This window comes from Stegastes partitus, unplaced genomic scaffold, assembly GCF_000690725.1.
Source record: "Stegastes partitus isolate 25-593 unplaced genomic scaffold, Stegastes_partitus-1.0.2 Scaffold504, whole genome shotgun sequence".
In the NCBI taxonomy this organism is placed as follows: domain Eukaryota; kingdom Metazoa; phylum Chordata; class Actinopteri; family Pomacentridae; genus Stegastes; species Stegastes partitus.
Window position 1 is genome coordinate 339292 of NW_007578235.1, and position 15850 is coordinate 355141.

The window sequence follows — 15850 nt, forward strand, 5'->3', positions numbered from 1 at the left end:
CCACTGCACTGAGCTAGAACCACACAGGGAAACGTTATTCACATGAACAAATAGAAATGTTTCATCTTGTTTGTGCAAGAAAACCATTACGTTATGTCCAAGTCTTTCATGCTCCTTTGGTGACGGATTTAACAGACAAGATAACTTCCTTGGTTTCCTCGTCAATACAAATCAACCCCTGATTAGACAGAAGTCGACAGTCTCATAAAACACAAGCTCTCAGGTATTAGAGTCTGTGTTGTACGAGGCTGTCGCTCCTGGACAGTGTTTCCCTCCAGATTCTGTCCGTTTGCAAAGGAGTCTCATTGTGTAACGGCCAAACAGTCCTTTGCACCCTGTCCTCACCGATCATGGTGAAGATCCCCACCACACAGTTGATTCCCCGGTTCCCCAGCAGGGCCATCTCCATCTGGGTTGCTGCGCTTTTCTTCTGCACCCTTTTGGACTTGAACGAAGCCCAGATGCCGATCCCGAGGACCAGCAGGTAGAAAAGCACCATCGCTACCACGCCTGGGACATTCACAGCCATGATGGTTGAGCTGCACTAGCTGCTCTCCTCTGAGCGACCGAGGAACCGAATGAAGGACAGCATTCCAGAAGAAAACTGGAAAAGCCGAATCCTGTTTTCAAAAACATATTAGTGCCCTCTGGTGAAACTGGTTGGTTTAGTCACTGTAAACCTTCTCGAACATCTTAAATGCTGAGCGAGAGTCGCTCTGGTTAGATATTTTACACTTGATTGTGTTTTTTCTCTCATGGTTGGCCTTACAGGTGATTTGTTTTATGCCGTCTGGTGTTTTAATAAACTCAGAGGAACAACTTGGTAAATGGTCTGCACTTCATTATTTCTACACTATTCGTACTGAAAATGCTGTAAAATGTGTTTCTCATTTAGAGTCGCCCTGCAAAGTGCCTGCCTGTCTTATACAAGGACACTTTGACATGTGGGGCTTGAACCACCAACCCGCTGTGTCGCCTGAGCCACCAATGGTGGTTTTAAATCAAAGTGAAAGTCTCATCTCCCCCCTTTGTTTTGAGTTCTTCCTAAAACTTCCCTGATCCTTTCCATTTCCACTTCTTTTGTTGCCCTGCTCTTTTGTTCTTTAATTAGCCAATATGCTCATCTGGTTGTGTTCACATGGCTTTACTTGGCTTTTCTGTTTTGTTTTATTTTATTTTTGGTCACTTCTCCATGCATCCATATGGACCATTTTATGTCGTCTTTGTGTCTCCTCTCCCCTGTAATGTGTGCTGTATCTTTTACCTCTAGACTTCTGTGGTGAAAAGTTCTGTTTCAGGAGGTCACAACGCTCATGTGGTGTTCACGTGTGCATCACAATAAACATCATGATTCTGCCATCAGCTCAACATGCATGTGACCCTCAGTTTACGTCTTCCACCCTCAAAAAATGTCTCCGTCAACTTTGCTCAGCCTCAGTGCAAGGACAAAAGTGTGATAGACAGATCCTGTCTGGACGCAGCTGAGGATGTGTAGACTTCAAGCTATCAGCTAAGCTCACTGAGTCATTTGATCAACCTTGAATGTATGAAGCCCTTTTGCACATTTCAATCTGCTCGTTCCACTCAGGGTAGGATCATGACCTACATATGTTATCAAGTAAATCTGTATTTTATGTTATAGCAGGATGTCGTAGGGTATTGTAGGGTGCTGACCTTAACATTGAAGTTACTCGGGTAGATGCAGTCCACTGCTGCAGGGTCTTGACCTTCCTGTTTACAGCTGCTGTTGGGACCAGATTCTAAAACACCATGGCTGAACCTTTCCACCCAGTGAACTGACTCAAAAACACTGATTCAGACTTTCAGGGTTCCTGACATAACAAAGGAATCAATCCTTGCAGGTTTAGGACTTTCCATGTCTCCAGGTTTGATTTCCAGGTTGAACTATTAACATGTACAAATTGCTCCTTGTATTGCAATTAAAAGCATATATACAGATTTGTATCCTATTTGAACACGATGTTTTAATACTAATGGTTATGAAACCCTGTCAGGCTTCTGTCTTTCTTTTCACTGTCCCTGTCTTCACATCTCTGATCAGCATCATTCATATTGTGGAGCCTGTATGAGGCTGCTGCTACTGTACAGTGCTTTCCTCAATGTATAGAATTTATCTTTCAACAAAAAGAAAACAATAAAAAATGTTTTTCCCCTTTGATTTAAACACTGTAAAAAATAAATAAATAAATAGAAGAAGAAGAAGAAGAGCCCCAGATTTTTAATGTGGACTGTTTGAGTTGGATTTTAGGGGGAACATAAATTTGTAATTACCTGTGATTTTACTGTATTGTTATTATTTATTTATTATGTTTTCTGGTTTTTTTAAATAGGGGAAATCTCTAAAATAAAAGCTTTTTTCTTTTTAAATTACAGCTAAAAACTGTTTTACTTTTTTTCTGATCTTATCTTTAATATTTAAAATTGCTAAATCAAAGCTCTAAAGCTAGTCAACAATAACTGTTGTTATAAATGTGCTATGGCTGACTTAGAGTCAGTATTTCATTAGTAAATAAAGCATTTCATGTCATCTTTAGCATAGCCGTTATATATGTAATGATGTTTAGATTCAACTGGCTGCTTTACGACGTTTTGTTTTGTTTTGTCGTTTCTTGTCTTTGATTTCCGACCGTAAAAAGAAGTCGTGAACGTAGCACATGAAGCACGCATGCGCCGTTTGTGCTTGACTCCAATTGGTCCGTTTCAAACAGACGGCGGTCTGTTGTTGTGTTCAGCTCAACGTCAGTTTGCGCACAAAACCAGAAAATCCTGCAGCTTCAGCAGCTAATGTCCCGAATAGAAGCAACAGGTACGTTCCTCTGCTGAGTAGCGTCGCTGCTGAAATGTAAACGATTTGTGGTTTTGAGAAAATAAAACGGACATTTGTCACAGAGTGTTTAAATAATCAGTTGACAGGTGCGGCTGCCACTCAGGTGGAACATTCCAGCTAGCCCGCTAGCTTGCTAGTTAGCCGGTGAGTGTCGGTAACGGTGAAGCTAAACGATCAAACTAAAGAAGCGTTTTGGTGTGAGTTCTGTAAAAACAGCCAGCCCACTCTGACAGCTTGTTCAACGTTCATTCTGTAGCGTTCAGGCTGACGTTAGCTCCACTGCTGTCTGTTTAACCAACTGTTGTGTGACGAAGCTGAGATTTAATGAGCATCCTGTCCTCGGTGAGGTCCCTGAAGGCCTCTCTGAACGGTGACACCTGTTCACCTGCTGACCGAGGGCAGCCCGAGGCACAGGAAAGTGTGACTCCACCTTTCGTTTAGCATCTTAGCAGGTACAATTAGCTTTCCATTCAGCAGCTAACTAAAGGTTCAGGGAGAACTCAGGTTACACGCTGAGAGCCTGAGCTTCCACATTTTAATGATTTAAACCGCGTTGGACGGTTTAGGAAAACCTGTGAGACCTTTATTCTGTTTATAAAGGTTCAAAAAAGGATATTTCACAGCTTTTTAAAAGCATGCTGACCCCATGAACCCGTCCCCTGATCTGCAGTAAGTCCATATGGACAGGTCCGGTCTGGACGGGATCACAGCAGACAGTCTGTAAACAGTACAGTCTTTGTGATGTGTGAATCTGTCCTTTCATATTAATGCAAAACTAAAATAGAGATTTAACTACTTGTCTTGCATCGAGGTCCACATCAAATACCTACAGTCATCCTCAGATGTGTTCATACCCTCCTATTAGAGAACAGCAGCTGTCACTGAAATAAGTGGAAACTGACAAAAGTAATAATAAATAAAAGTTTAATTGAACATCATGACGTTGCTTTGAATTGTGGCTCAACAGAAATAAAACAACCACAAACAAACACCAAATCAAACCAGCCTGATGGGAGCTGTGAACCACCATGTAGCTGATCAACCCTCTGAGCCAATCACAGCCATCAGGTGTTTCCTGTAACTCTCAGTCAGACTTCTCACATGTTGACAGGTGTTCTGGACCACTGCTCATCAGCAAAGGCCTCTATTGGTCTGGGACTTATTATTATTTTTTAAATTGTTCTTTTCATCCACAATTCAAAAGCAACGTCTTATTTCACTCAATTATAATTTAACACATTTTTATTTATTATTCTTTTTTCAGTTTCTGGTTACTTGAGGGACTGTTGTGAGTTTAGATTTTCTTTAATTGAAGGGATGAATAGATCTGAGGAGGACTGTGTCTGTCTGTCTCTCTGTCATAATCTAGTCCAGATTGTGGTCTACATTTAAAAAATAAATAAAAAACGTGTCAGAATCTGTTTTTTGGGAGCCTTTTCACAAGCGGTAGGTTTCACCGCGCTCAGCGCCTTATGTTTAGTGTCTTTTACTGTCTTACTTTAACTCAAGTCTTTACTTTTGTGTCGTGCTTTGATCGACGCTGTTGTCCTGGTGTGTGTGTTTCAGGATGATGGAGTCGTTCCTGCACAGCAAGGCTGACCAGCGGGAGCACGTAGAGGTGGACGATTTAAAGAGAGATCAGTCATCAGAGTTCAGCTCCTTACCAGACGCACAGGTAGCTCTGGTAGCTTACAGTGAAATGATCAGTACTCATCCCTGCATTGATGATAATGATCACAGCCGATCGCTGAAGGCCAAATAGTCTGTTTTCTGTTGGTCGCTCACTCATCATCTGCTTATGCACACAAGACTTCACGAGGACTTATCTACACTATAATTAGGTTTTAATGTAACAGTCAGTTGATTAAAAACCTGGAACGGTTGCTAACATTATGTTTTTAACATTTTAAATGAAGCTCACAACACAATTACAATTTAAATGACATGTTGTTGTGTATTGGTTTTCTTTTTTAGGCACTTTGTGCTGCTGAATAAATAAATAGACTTTATTATAACTGTTCCTGCATGTCAGACGCAGGACACCGACCTGATGGGATGTCACACTAAGTCCATCCAGCCTTTTGATTCTTTCTTTTGATGGCAGGTTCTGGGTCAGTCTGGCATTGTTCCTCAGTTTGTACCTCGTCTTTTATGACCAGTAGCAACTGTTTTTCTATCAGTTCATCTGTTGACTGTTGTACAGATCAGTCGTAAAAGATTAATTTTACTCCAAAAAAAAGCAAAAGAACAAGTTCATGTTTTGACAGATGGTATGTCGTTGCATCGTACAGCACAGCATGAAGTAGGAACGAGGCTGTGTCATTCAGGTTAAGTTTCTATCACATCCCATAACCAAGTGAAAAACTTTGGTCTGTAAACTGAACAAAGTGCGATGTGGAGATGGTGAGTTGTAGAAGCACAGAGGAGCCACAGCAGCCTCCGTGTTGTGTTGGTGTTGTTGGGTGTAGTTTGGACTCTGTGTGAGCTGCTGGATGTAACTGTGAGGATGTGAGTCGCTCTCTAACGGGCTTCGCTACTGATTGTATGTGTCGGCCAACTTTCTTGGCTCCTCCTCTGGGTACTGAGACCATCATTCACATAACTGCAGGTCAGATGATGCCTCCTGTACGTAGAATCAAGACTGAAGGCTGAATCTACTTCATCGCAGAGTGCTTCAAGCTCTCCACCCACACATACACCAGGGATACATGCTGCTGAGTTTCTGCCCGGGTCTGACATGCCCGTATTTATTCCAAGTCATTTTGGCCGATAGGGCTGCAGGTGGATCAGCGGTTACCACCGTGGCCTCACAGCTAGAAGGTTGCCGGTTGGCGTCCCGGTGAGGACACCCGGGATCTTCCTGCGTGGAGTCTCCATGTTCTCCCCGTGCAGCGTGGGTTCTCTCCGGGTTCTCCGGCTTCCTCCCACAGTCCAGAAACATGCTGAGGTTAATTGGTGATTGTAAATTGTCCGTAGGTGTGAATGTGAGTGTGCTTGGTTGTCTGTCTCTAAGTGTAGCCCTGTGATAGACTGGTTACCTGTCCAGGTGAACCTGCCTTCACCCTGAGTCAGCTGGGATAGGCTCCGCCCCCCATAGTGAGGGTTAAGGTGTAGAGATGATGGATGGATTTTGGCCGATAGATATTTGCACATGTATTTCCAACAGATTTCTCCTGCAGTACCACATTATGATCTTAGATTGATGGTGCTGGCCCACTGTGTAGTAATTTCCCAGGCCTGGGATGAATAAAGTATTTTTCTATTCTGTTTCTATTCTATTCCCACTGGCAGGTGTAGACATAGAATACGATGCTTCCCCAATGTACACATTCACTCTATGAAAACCATGTGAAACATACCAGACATTTTAGAAATGGAAAATGAACTCTGTAGGCTGTCTTCACCTGCCAGCGTCTGATCAGGGCCCTCAGACTTCTCCCAGCATGCACTAAGGCAGCAGAAGACTATCACATTAACAGTCTCTGGTTTCCACTGACTGAGCCTCAGCCCGATGCCAGAAAGCTTGGCCTTTCACTTCCCTGTTTGTGGTTGTACTGAGCAGCTTCAGCAACACACTGATACAACCCTGCTGCTCCGAGGAACGCTACAGGAGGTCATTCCTCCCGACAGCAGCAAGACTCTTTAAAGATTCCATCTGAACACATTATCATTTGCACATTTCTGTATCTCTCTTATATGTTGTTGTAAATTATTGCTGAGTTTCTTCTGTATTATATTTTCTGTATTTTTATCTTGCTTTAGTTTACCTTCATTTTAATATTTTTTTCATATTCTGAGTTGTCTTCCTGCTCTGTTGACCTCCTCCGTTGAGTGGTCATGCTGCTGTAACAGCTGAATAAAGTCAGCCTAAGTCTAATCCCTGCTGTGTGTGCAGCATTCCTGCATCGAGGAGAGAGAACACCTTCAGGTCTACCTCCGAATCCGACCCTTCACCTCGGCGGAGAGCAGCAATGGAGAGTCACAGGTAAATAAGAGAAATACTGCATTTGCAGGGAATTGATCAGCTGTTTGAGTTTCTAGCTGTCATAAGTGTATTTACAGTGTTTACTGCTAAGTACTGACAGTTCTGTTTAACCATCCAGGAAACAGGCTGTGTGTTCATATGCTGATCAGCAGTATATTCTAGGAATGGAAATACCTGTTTATTGTGTTTTTGTGTTCCACAGGACTGCGTTTCCATCGAGTCCCCTGACTCGGTTCTGCTGAAGCCTCCCAGTCTGTCCCTCTCAGCGAGGCTTAGCGCCGACAGATCGCTTCCACAGACTGGGCAGCGCTTCCAGTTCTCTCAGGTTGGTCGATAAAACCTCCAACATCTATTTCTTCTGTTTCCTTTGAGTATGTTGTTAGTTGTTCGTCATCCATTGTGAGTCGTCTTTGCACCTGAAACACAGTAACAGGCCAGAAAAAAGCTGAGAAAGTCTGATAATTAAAGGAGGACATATGTTTTTGTTTTTAAATGATAGGCTTGCTGAGCCGTCTTCGTCTCTTTGACAGGTGTACGGTCCTGAGACGACGCAGAGGGAGCTGTTTGAAGGCACGGTGAAGGATCTGGTCAAAGATGTTCTTGAAGGGAGAAACTCTCTGGTGTTCACGTACGGAGTCACTAACGCTGGGAAGACCTTCACATTCTTAGGTAGATTACAGTCCCTCAGGCATCTAAAGAGCTGCTGAAATGTTGTCCTGAGTCAGGCTGGGGTGCTTTTCCTCCTGAGTAGGACTTTTCTTAATTTACAGAACTGAAGTGTGACGATGGGCCTCTTTCAGCTGCTGTCTTAAGATTGTAATGTTGATTAAACACTCAGCACAGTCTGTCGATTTGCTCTGGTCACTCCAGGTCCAGATGCCGACGCCGGTGTCCTGCCCAGGACTCTGAACGTCATCTTCAACAGTGTCGACGAGCAGGTGTTCCCCGAGATGAGCATCAAACCTCACCGCTGCCGAGAGTTCACAAGACTGACCAGGGAGCAGCAGGCCGAGGAAGCGTTGTTCAAGAGAAACCTCTTCAGACAGCTTAAAGAGGTAACCGGTCCGACCAGCATGCTCAGTCACAGCACGGCAAAGTAGCACTCAGAGCTCAGTGACCGACGCTGCAGGTGTGCACCAAGAACAACAGATATGCAATCAAGGCATCAGAATGTGGTTTAGATTGCGGCTGTGAAATGCAAACCATTTATTACAGACAGCTGTGTTGACTAAATGAAGAAGGTGTCCGAGGTCCGTGTTGCTCAGAACGGGTCTGTTCGGAGTGACTGTGTGCAACAGCAGGTGTCATAGGTCTGCAGGATTTTCTGATTTGACAGAAACGTATGTGTTTTACTGATATTTCTGACCATTAACGGGCAAAATGCATCTTACTCTTGACTAAATAAAATCCCAATTAACAGAACTGATCAAAAATAAATGTTTTTTTAATTCTCAGAAATTCCTCAGTGCAAAAAAACAAAAACGTGGTCTTTACCGGCTCAGGTGTGCCGACAGCTGAGAAAGGTGGCTGAAACACATCTGGTGTAGAAAACCCTCAGGACACTGGCTGGTGCACTGAGTGTCCTTGAGAGAGTTCAGGATGCTTGAAGCAAACAAGTTCAGACACCGTATTGTCTGGTGATACCTGAAGCTGTAGGAGGTCCAATCAGATCCTTTTATTGTCGTTATGCATACGTTTGAGTCGGAAGTCTCGACTTTCAGCAAAAGAAAAATGGCAACCAAGTACAACACAAATAATAAAGTATGAACAGAAACAATATAAACACTGTGAACAGAACCAGTGGGTCCGTGCAGCGTTCAGGATGTGAGGCAGCGGCTCACCTGCTCCACACGTCTCCGAGCGGCTGAAAACATCCACGCCACCAGTTTAATGACCTGAAGTGCTCTGAGATGAGAAGATGATTCACACACACACAGATGACTGGGCTGCTCATCGGTCAAACAGAAATAGACAACAGAAGTAGTTGTGTGAAGAATTAGCTTCAACAGAGTTCGCTCCAGTTCTCTTTGCTTAAGGCTAGTGAAGTAGGAATGCTGCTGGAGAGGACCCTCCTGTTTCTGCTCCTCTGTTATTCTCATTCTTTCTTTACTACTTTAAATACTTCCTGACATTTTTGTCTTTGCCTTTCAGGGTGACAGGAACAATGTCAGCCTGCTGAACATGACCAACAGGACTCTGCTTGAAGGCAAGACTTTTCTGTGTTTCTGCCGTTTGTTGCCCTGAAGCAGCACATCTGACACAACCCGTTTACTGCGGAAATGTTTTTGCTAATTCTGATTGAAAGCTCTGTCAACCCTTGTTTAAACTTCCAGCAGCCCTTTCATGAGCATCTCTGCACTAAATTCCTGCCGTCGCTGTGTGAGGACAATGATCTTCTTTGTCTGTGGCAGGCTCGTCCATGCTGGGTGCAACAGCAGAGGACAAACTCAGCCTGGAGGTGGAACCACACACCAAGTTCTCCATTTGGGTTTCTTTCTGTGAAATCTACAATGAGAACATTCACGACCTCCTGGAGGCGGTTCCCAGCGGTGCTCCGAGGAGAACCGTGCTGCGCCTGTCGCAGGACGTCAAGGGCAACGCCTTCGTCAAAGGTTGGGCAGAGAATAAACGCTGCTTAGCAGGCATCTGAGGTTGTTTCACGGATTTGTGAATTGTCCAAAATAAAACCAGTAGAAGAAGAAGAAACGCTTATGTCTGCTATTGAAAAACCTGTTCCCGTTAAACTTTATTGCTTTACGGTAGTTTTGCTGCCATAGAAAAGCAAATGTGCAACAATAAAGGGATCTTTTTTCACTCCCTTAATATTAATTCATTCATTAATTTTTTTTCTACTTTGCCTTTAGATCTGCGTTGGGTTCAGGTCAGTAGCGCAGAAGAGGCTTACAGGGTGATGAAGCTGGGCAAGAAGAACCAGAGCTTCTCCTCCACTCGACTCAATCATCTCTCCAGCAGGAGGTGAGGACGACGGCCGGCAGCATGTTCAGGCATTCGGCCAAAAGTTTTGAAGTCAAATTAGGTTTGAATTCTTAGATCACCTTTACTAGTGACTTTCAGTTCTTCCTCGTCTTCATCACGCTCAGTGTGAACTTGTCAGTGATGCCAGACGAGACAAGTTGAAAAGGTGGGAGACTGTGTCTGATGTAAGTGATGCCAGTACCTCCATCAGAATGGTCTCTTTGTGCAGTGATGTGTTGCTCCTGCAAAGCTTTCAGCGCTCCCCGTCTCCCTGAATCTCTTCCACTGCATCAACTAGAAGTTCATTTTGGGAAAGAGAAAGAAGTGTCACTGAGCAGGTGTGGAGGACGGGGAGCAGTGATTGTGTTGCTGTGGTCAGAAGCTGCTCCGTAACAGCTGGAGAACCACATGCCTTTGACGCCGATTGTTGCTTATCTAGTCTAGAAGTGTGTGACTGCACTAACCTAAACTTTGTTCAACCTCTCAGGTACAGAAGACTTTCATTATGATTCATATATCATCCTTCCTGACAAGCGGTTGGGTCGGGTTATAGTTAACATTTAGCACTCTGAAGCATCTGTAGGATCGTGACAAATCTAAAAATGCGACGTACTTTTACACCTGTACTGTCACCTTTTCTTGGTAATTGAGAGCAAATCCACTCGTAGAACCAACTAAGCTCAGCTCCTCAGGATTGTGGTCTGTCGGCGCCCACGCAAACGCTTTTAGAGCCTGTGTAGCTGGTTCAGGTCTTCCTCTGTTATAGTACACAACTAACGCTCCATCCACAGACACCAAAATCAGTCTGATTATACAGACAGTAAGCACTGCATGTGTTTATTAGGCAACTATATGTTGAGTTTTACGTCCGTTTAAAGTCTTATTATTCACTCTCAGGTAACATGACTTCCAGAATTTCAAGGCTCCACCTATAGAATAGTGACGTTTGGACACAAGGGGGAGCTCTAACATTGTTCTACAACAGCTTCCTGTCTTTTTTGTCCACCTGCCTCATGAAATAAATGGCAGCCAGTGCTGTGAATTAATTTGGCGATGCTGATTGAACAATCTCACATCACTTCTTATTCTTGGTATTTGCTCCACTGTGCAGACAAATAAACTTGTGTACACGGTTTGGCTGTAACACATCTGTACTTGGAATGACATATTTCTTTTATCTGCTTTGCAGCTGTGTTGTGGGCATTTTATTTCTGGTAATGTCTTCAGAAGTTTGTTGATGACATTTAACATACCGTTACTGAGGTCTTTGCTATGTTTTCCTCTTCTTTTGACAGTCACAGCATTTTCTCCATTCGAATTTTAAGAATTGAGGATATCGGGACTCCGAGGGTCCAAACAGTCAGCGAGTGAGTAAAACTTTCTCTTTTTCTGGCTCCTGGACATACGGGTCAGCTGTAGGTTTGTGAAACGCTGCAGTGAGCTGTGTGTGTGTTGAAGCATCAAGTGTTGAACCTTATCTGTTCCTCGTGTCCTTCATATAGATGAATGCCATGTGTTTGTGTCTCCAGGTTGTGTCTGTGTGACCTGGCTGGATCTGAGCGCTGCGCCAAAACCCAGAATAAAGGCGAGCGTCTGAAAGAAGCCGGAAACATCAACACCTCACTGCTCATTCTGGGGAAATGCATCAACGCACTGCGACACAATCAGCAGGCCAAGTGAGGGCTTTCTTATCCTTATGTCTGTCATTGAGTTTAATGGGTTACTCGTACAAGTTACAGAGCTCCAACACACAGCTCTTAAACGCCTTCAGGTGTTTTAGCCTCCATTTAGCGCACTGTTTTGGTTCACTGTGTGGCTTTATCATGGTGCTCAGGGAAAAAATAAAAGAAAGAAAGCCACTGTACACAGTCAGGTTTGTCCAAGCAGCAGTTAGCCATTAGCTCTGGAGACAATGCTGAACATCTAGTGGTTAGAGATATTCTTCTGAAGAGTTGGTAGAGACCAAACTAAAGGAGAATTAGACACAAGCTGAGCTACAACAGGCTGCTGAAGCCTCCCACTGTATGCTGCATGAATGAGCAACTGCTTCAAAAGACAAACGTATGAAAGCCAGCCGTCCGTTTGTCCGTTTCCTCCCTCAGGCTGCTTCAGCACGTCCCCTTCAGGGAGAGCAAGCTGACCCACTACCTGCAGGGCTTCTTCTGCGGCCGAGGGAAAGCCTGTATGATCGTCAACATCAACCAGTGCGCCTCCATGTACGACGAGACGCTCAACGTCCTCAAGTTCTCTGCTGTGGCACAAAAGGTTCACATGCTTTTATTTCTCTGTTTCACCAGCACATAGACACTCAGAGCTGTTTGTTTGTAATCCTTCATGTTTTGGTGTTTTTTGCAGCCAGACTGAACGTATACTTGTCTGCATGTCGCTGTAGTCCATGTACATTATGTAAAGAGCCAAATGTGTTTCCTCTCGTCTGTTTCCAGGTTGTAGTTCTGTCCTCCAAGCCCCTTCCCGTCATACCACAGAGGTCGGCCGGCGAGGTGTCCTTCATCATCAACAATGCTGAGGGAAAGACTCCTGGGAGCAGCAGGAGGAGCTCCCTGATCGGCTGGGAGAGCAGCCTGGAGGATGTACAGGTGGGACGGAGGGATGAAACCTGATCATAGTTTATACAACATGTCGCTGCTGCCACTACACGAACCTGCGTTGTTTTGTTAAAATGTTCTGTGTAGGAGGATGAGGACGATGAGAGCCTGATGGAGGACACCATGGATCAAACCGACGACGGAAACGACGATAAAATTCTCATCTGTAAGAAGACGCACCAGGTCAGTGCATTTTAATTTAACAGAGTGCTCTTGACGAGGAGGTTGCCACTAAGTGCGTCACTTCAAGCATCAGGGAGGCAAAAATAAGTTTAGGTGGGAAACTGTGTGAAAGCGGTTATGGTACGTCTCCACAGGTTGTTTGGGATGTGAGTGGCCATGCTGCTTCTTAGCACTGGTTGCTTGATGTGCGTTCAGCTTGGTCGTGTTAAAAGAGATTATTAGGTTGTTGTTGAGTCTCCTTCCTGAAACTAATACAGACTACTTCCATCTTCAGCTGTCTGCCTTGGATTTCAAACCAGATCTATACAGCGGTTCATTTGGAAACTTTCTCTGATGTTAGGAAAATATTTCACTGAAAACAACCGCGGTGACGAATAAGCTGCTGAATCTTCATTTTAAATCAGTGTCAGCTCGTTGAAGAGACTTTTTAAGGAGTATCTAGAGATGTCAGTCATGCTGGACACCCTTACTGCATAAATCAGCAGAGACCTCAGCTTAATGCAGTGAGGAGTGGTCAGCGTGCTGCCAGAGTGCATTACAGTAGACAATAAATGGGACGCGTGGCAATGATGGATCATGTAGAGCTGTAGCCTGCATTAGTTATTCAGGACTTATTGAGAAGACACACTGGGTTTTACTAAACTTTCATTAATGACGTCCTTTGTTTTGTGCAGTCTTTCCCCCTCAGTTAGTTTAGACAGATAGTCTGCAGCTGATACGTTTATAAAAAAAATAAATAAATGAATAAATTCTTGTTCTATAATTTTTACACAAGGTTGTGTTTTTGTTTTGTCTAATAATCTTCTCATTGGGGCGGCTGTGGCTCAGGTGGTAGAGCAGGTTCTCCTCCAGTCACAAGGTTGGTGGTTCCATCCCCTCCACAGTTGAAGTGTCCTCGGGCAAGACACTGAACCTGAAGTTGCTCCCAATGGCAGCAGCACCTTGCATGGCAGCTCCACTGGTGTGTGAATGTGTGTGAATGAGAAACACATTGTAAAGCGCTTTGGATGAAAGCGCTGCATAAGTGCAGACCATTTATTTACCTTTTACCATAACAGGATGATCAAACTGTGTGAAAGAGCTTTATGTAGAGAACACATGTTTTCCAGTTGTGTCTAATGACTGTTGGTTGTGTCTGGTTCCTCAGAGGCAGGCGGCTCTTTTCAAACAGCTGCAGGTTCAGCTGAAGAGGGAGCGAGCGGAGAGTGTGCTGATGGAGGCTCGAGTCAGAGAGGAGATCAGCAGAGAGTTCTCAGAGCTTTTCTCTGAGATGCAGAGCGACTTCGAGTGAGACCTGTTTTTGTTCATACGCTTGTCCAGCAAAGCTAAAGCCTCCCGTCATGTCTTCCTGCCTCAGAGTCGTACTGGATGAGTGTTTTTCCTGCTTTTAAATTAGTAGTTTGTGTTTTCTTGCCCAGGTTGCATCACTTGCTATATTTTTAAGTAATGTAAGTGTTCATGTTTTCATTTAGTTTTCCCTGAATTAAATTCAAAATAGTAATATTCAGCTGCACGTAGAAGGAAAAGAGGCGTCTTAGGAAGCATGCAGAGCTTTACGGTCTTATTCCACTCGATGTTTCATAGTCATATGAGTGTGTTTGTCTTTGGATCAGTGACCGCTTGGCGAGGGAGAGGGAAATCTTGGAGGAGCGAGCTGAGAGGAGGCTGGAAATTTTCAAAAATCTGACTGACAAAATGGCCAAAGCTGGACTCAGCCAAGATGCCCAATCCACGGTAACACAGTCCTCCTTTTCCTTGGATCACAAGCCCTGCAATGACTGTAGTGTGTGCTTATTAGGGGATTTTATGTTGTAAATGCTAAAGCGGACTTTAGTTTTGATTTAAATCCTTGGAAGCCCTTTGAACATACGTTGCATCTAAGTTTTTAATATTTCTTTCAGTGAGGTGCGTCACATGTCAGTGAACAGCACAGCTTGACGTTTCCAACAGCGCTGATTGCTTGACTGTGACGATGGGTTGGCAACTAGTGCCGAACAACTTGGGGAAATTAACCAGTTGCAGATATTGCAGTTTGCGGTTTAACTTATTCAGTGTGCAACAGGAAATGCTGCACGAGAGCCGAATATTGTTCTTTGTTCTCATGCAAAGATGAAACTTCATAATAGAAACTGCTTCTAACATCTATTCATATGTTTGTTAAATGCCATAGACACTAGAACGCTTATCCCAAATGCAGAATAGGTAAGTTAGATAAATAAATAAAGTGGTAATAATGCCATGATGTTAATATAGTTTTAGTTTAAATATATTAAATGTCTGCAACATGATGTCCTTACAAATTTCTTGACCCATTTCCATATTGCTGCTTTTTGCCTGAATAGGTCTCAAAGGCCTTTTTGATTCACACAATGTACAGAATATAATAGACAACAAAACCCGTTTTAATCGTACAGGTTCTTTCTCCGGTGTTCATTATATAACAGAGCTAACATTACATCCCACTGTCATGAAACATCAACACACAAAATGTGTTTGCTTCTTATTGCGATGGTGAGATTCATGTAAAAGCTATTTCATAATACAAGATGCTTTTTTCCTCGACATACAGGCTAGTCATACAAATATTGGACAGTCTGGATAGCCTTGGCGGTTCTGAAACAGTCCAGACCAGCGTGTACGATTAGCCCGTACAGCGACCAAGACAGGAGCTTCACAGTGAAACAGCCTGAGGTTCATGGGGTTAATGACTGTAAAACATAAATGAGAGGCTGTATTTGATATGTACCGCAGCGACAAGGTTCAACTCTCACACTTAACACGAGCCCGGCTAGTTTCCAGCAGCAGAGTTGCATTAATTATTGAGCTTGAAATGTCTCTGACCTGCTTCCGCCTACAGCTTCACTAAGAAATTACCACGATTCCTGTTGGAATGGCTTCATTTGCTGTACAAGCAGAGGGAGTTTCAGGGTTCTTACCAGGAGGATTCACGCTGCTACACTTGGACAGACGTGATTGACCTGCCAGGCCTGACTGTGAGGACGTGCTCACTAAATGTCTCTGGTGTCTTCTTCCTCCTGCAGGACAAACTTCTGGACTCCTATTCGTCTGAATTGGCAGGCATGAAGACTTCCACCGAGGCTGCTCATACGTGTGGAGGTTCAGGCCACGCAGGGGCTCCGGCAGATAGAAACGACGCTGTGGAGGAGCTGGAGGTGGACGAACAGCAGCCTCACAAGCACAGTGGTACAAACACATGAATCCGTATCTGAGGAGGAAAATGCAGACTTAGCT

At 44.0% G+C, this 15850-nt stretch overlaps 2 protein-coding genes across 2 annotated transcripts in view; one reads left to right on the top strand and one right to left on the bottom strand.

Annotated features, from left to right (window-relative positions):
- LOC103361444 (high-affinity choline transporter 1-like) overlaps positions 1-529 on the bottom strand; it is a gene marked incomplete at its 3' end in the record, with an annotated part of 11537 nt that extends 11008 nt beyond the window's left edge. The window contains exon 1 of the mRNA XM_008287522.1: positions 346-529. Within this exon, the coding sequence (XP_008285744.1) occupies positions 346-529 (184 nt within the window). The remainder of the gene's footprint in view (positions 1-345) is intronic.
- Positions 530-4415: 3886 nt separating this feature from the next.
- The window catches only part of kif20ba (kinesin family member 20Ba), a 60620-nt gene continuing 49185 nt past the window's right edge, over positions 4416-15850 (top strand). Inside the window, 16 exon segments of the mRNA XM_008287518.1 lie at positions 4416-4523; positions 6744-6833; positions 7036-7158; positions 7364-7502; positions 7704-7888; positions 8985-9039; positions 9245-9445; positions 9698-9809; positions 11105-11176; positions 11339-11485; positions 11912-12074; positions 12254-12406; positions 12503-12598; positions 13746-13885; positions 14212-14332; positions 15640-15802. Coding sequence (XP_008285740.1) covers positions 4416-4523; positions 6744-6833; positions 7036-7158; positions 7364-7502; positions 7704-7888; positions 8985-9039; positions 9245-9445; positions 9698-9809; positions 11105-11176; positions 11339-11485; positions 11912-12074; positions 12254-12406; positions 12503-12598; positions 13746-13885; positions 14212-14332; positions 15640-15802 — 2068 coding nt within the window.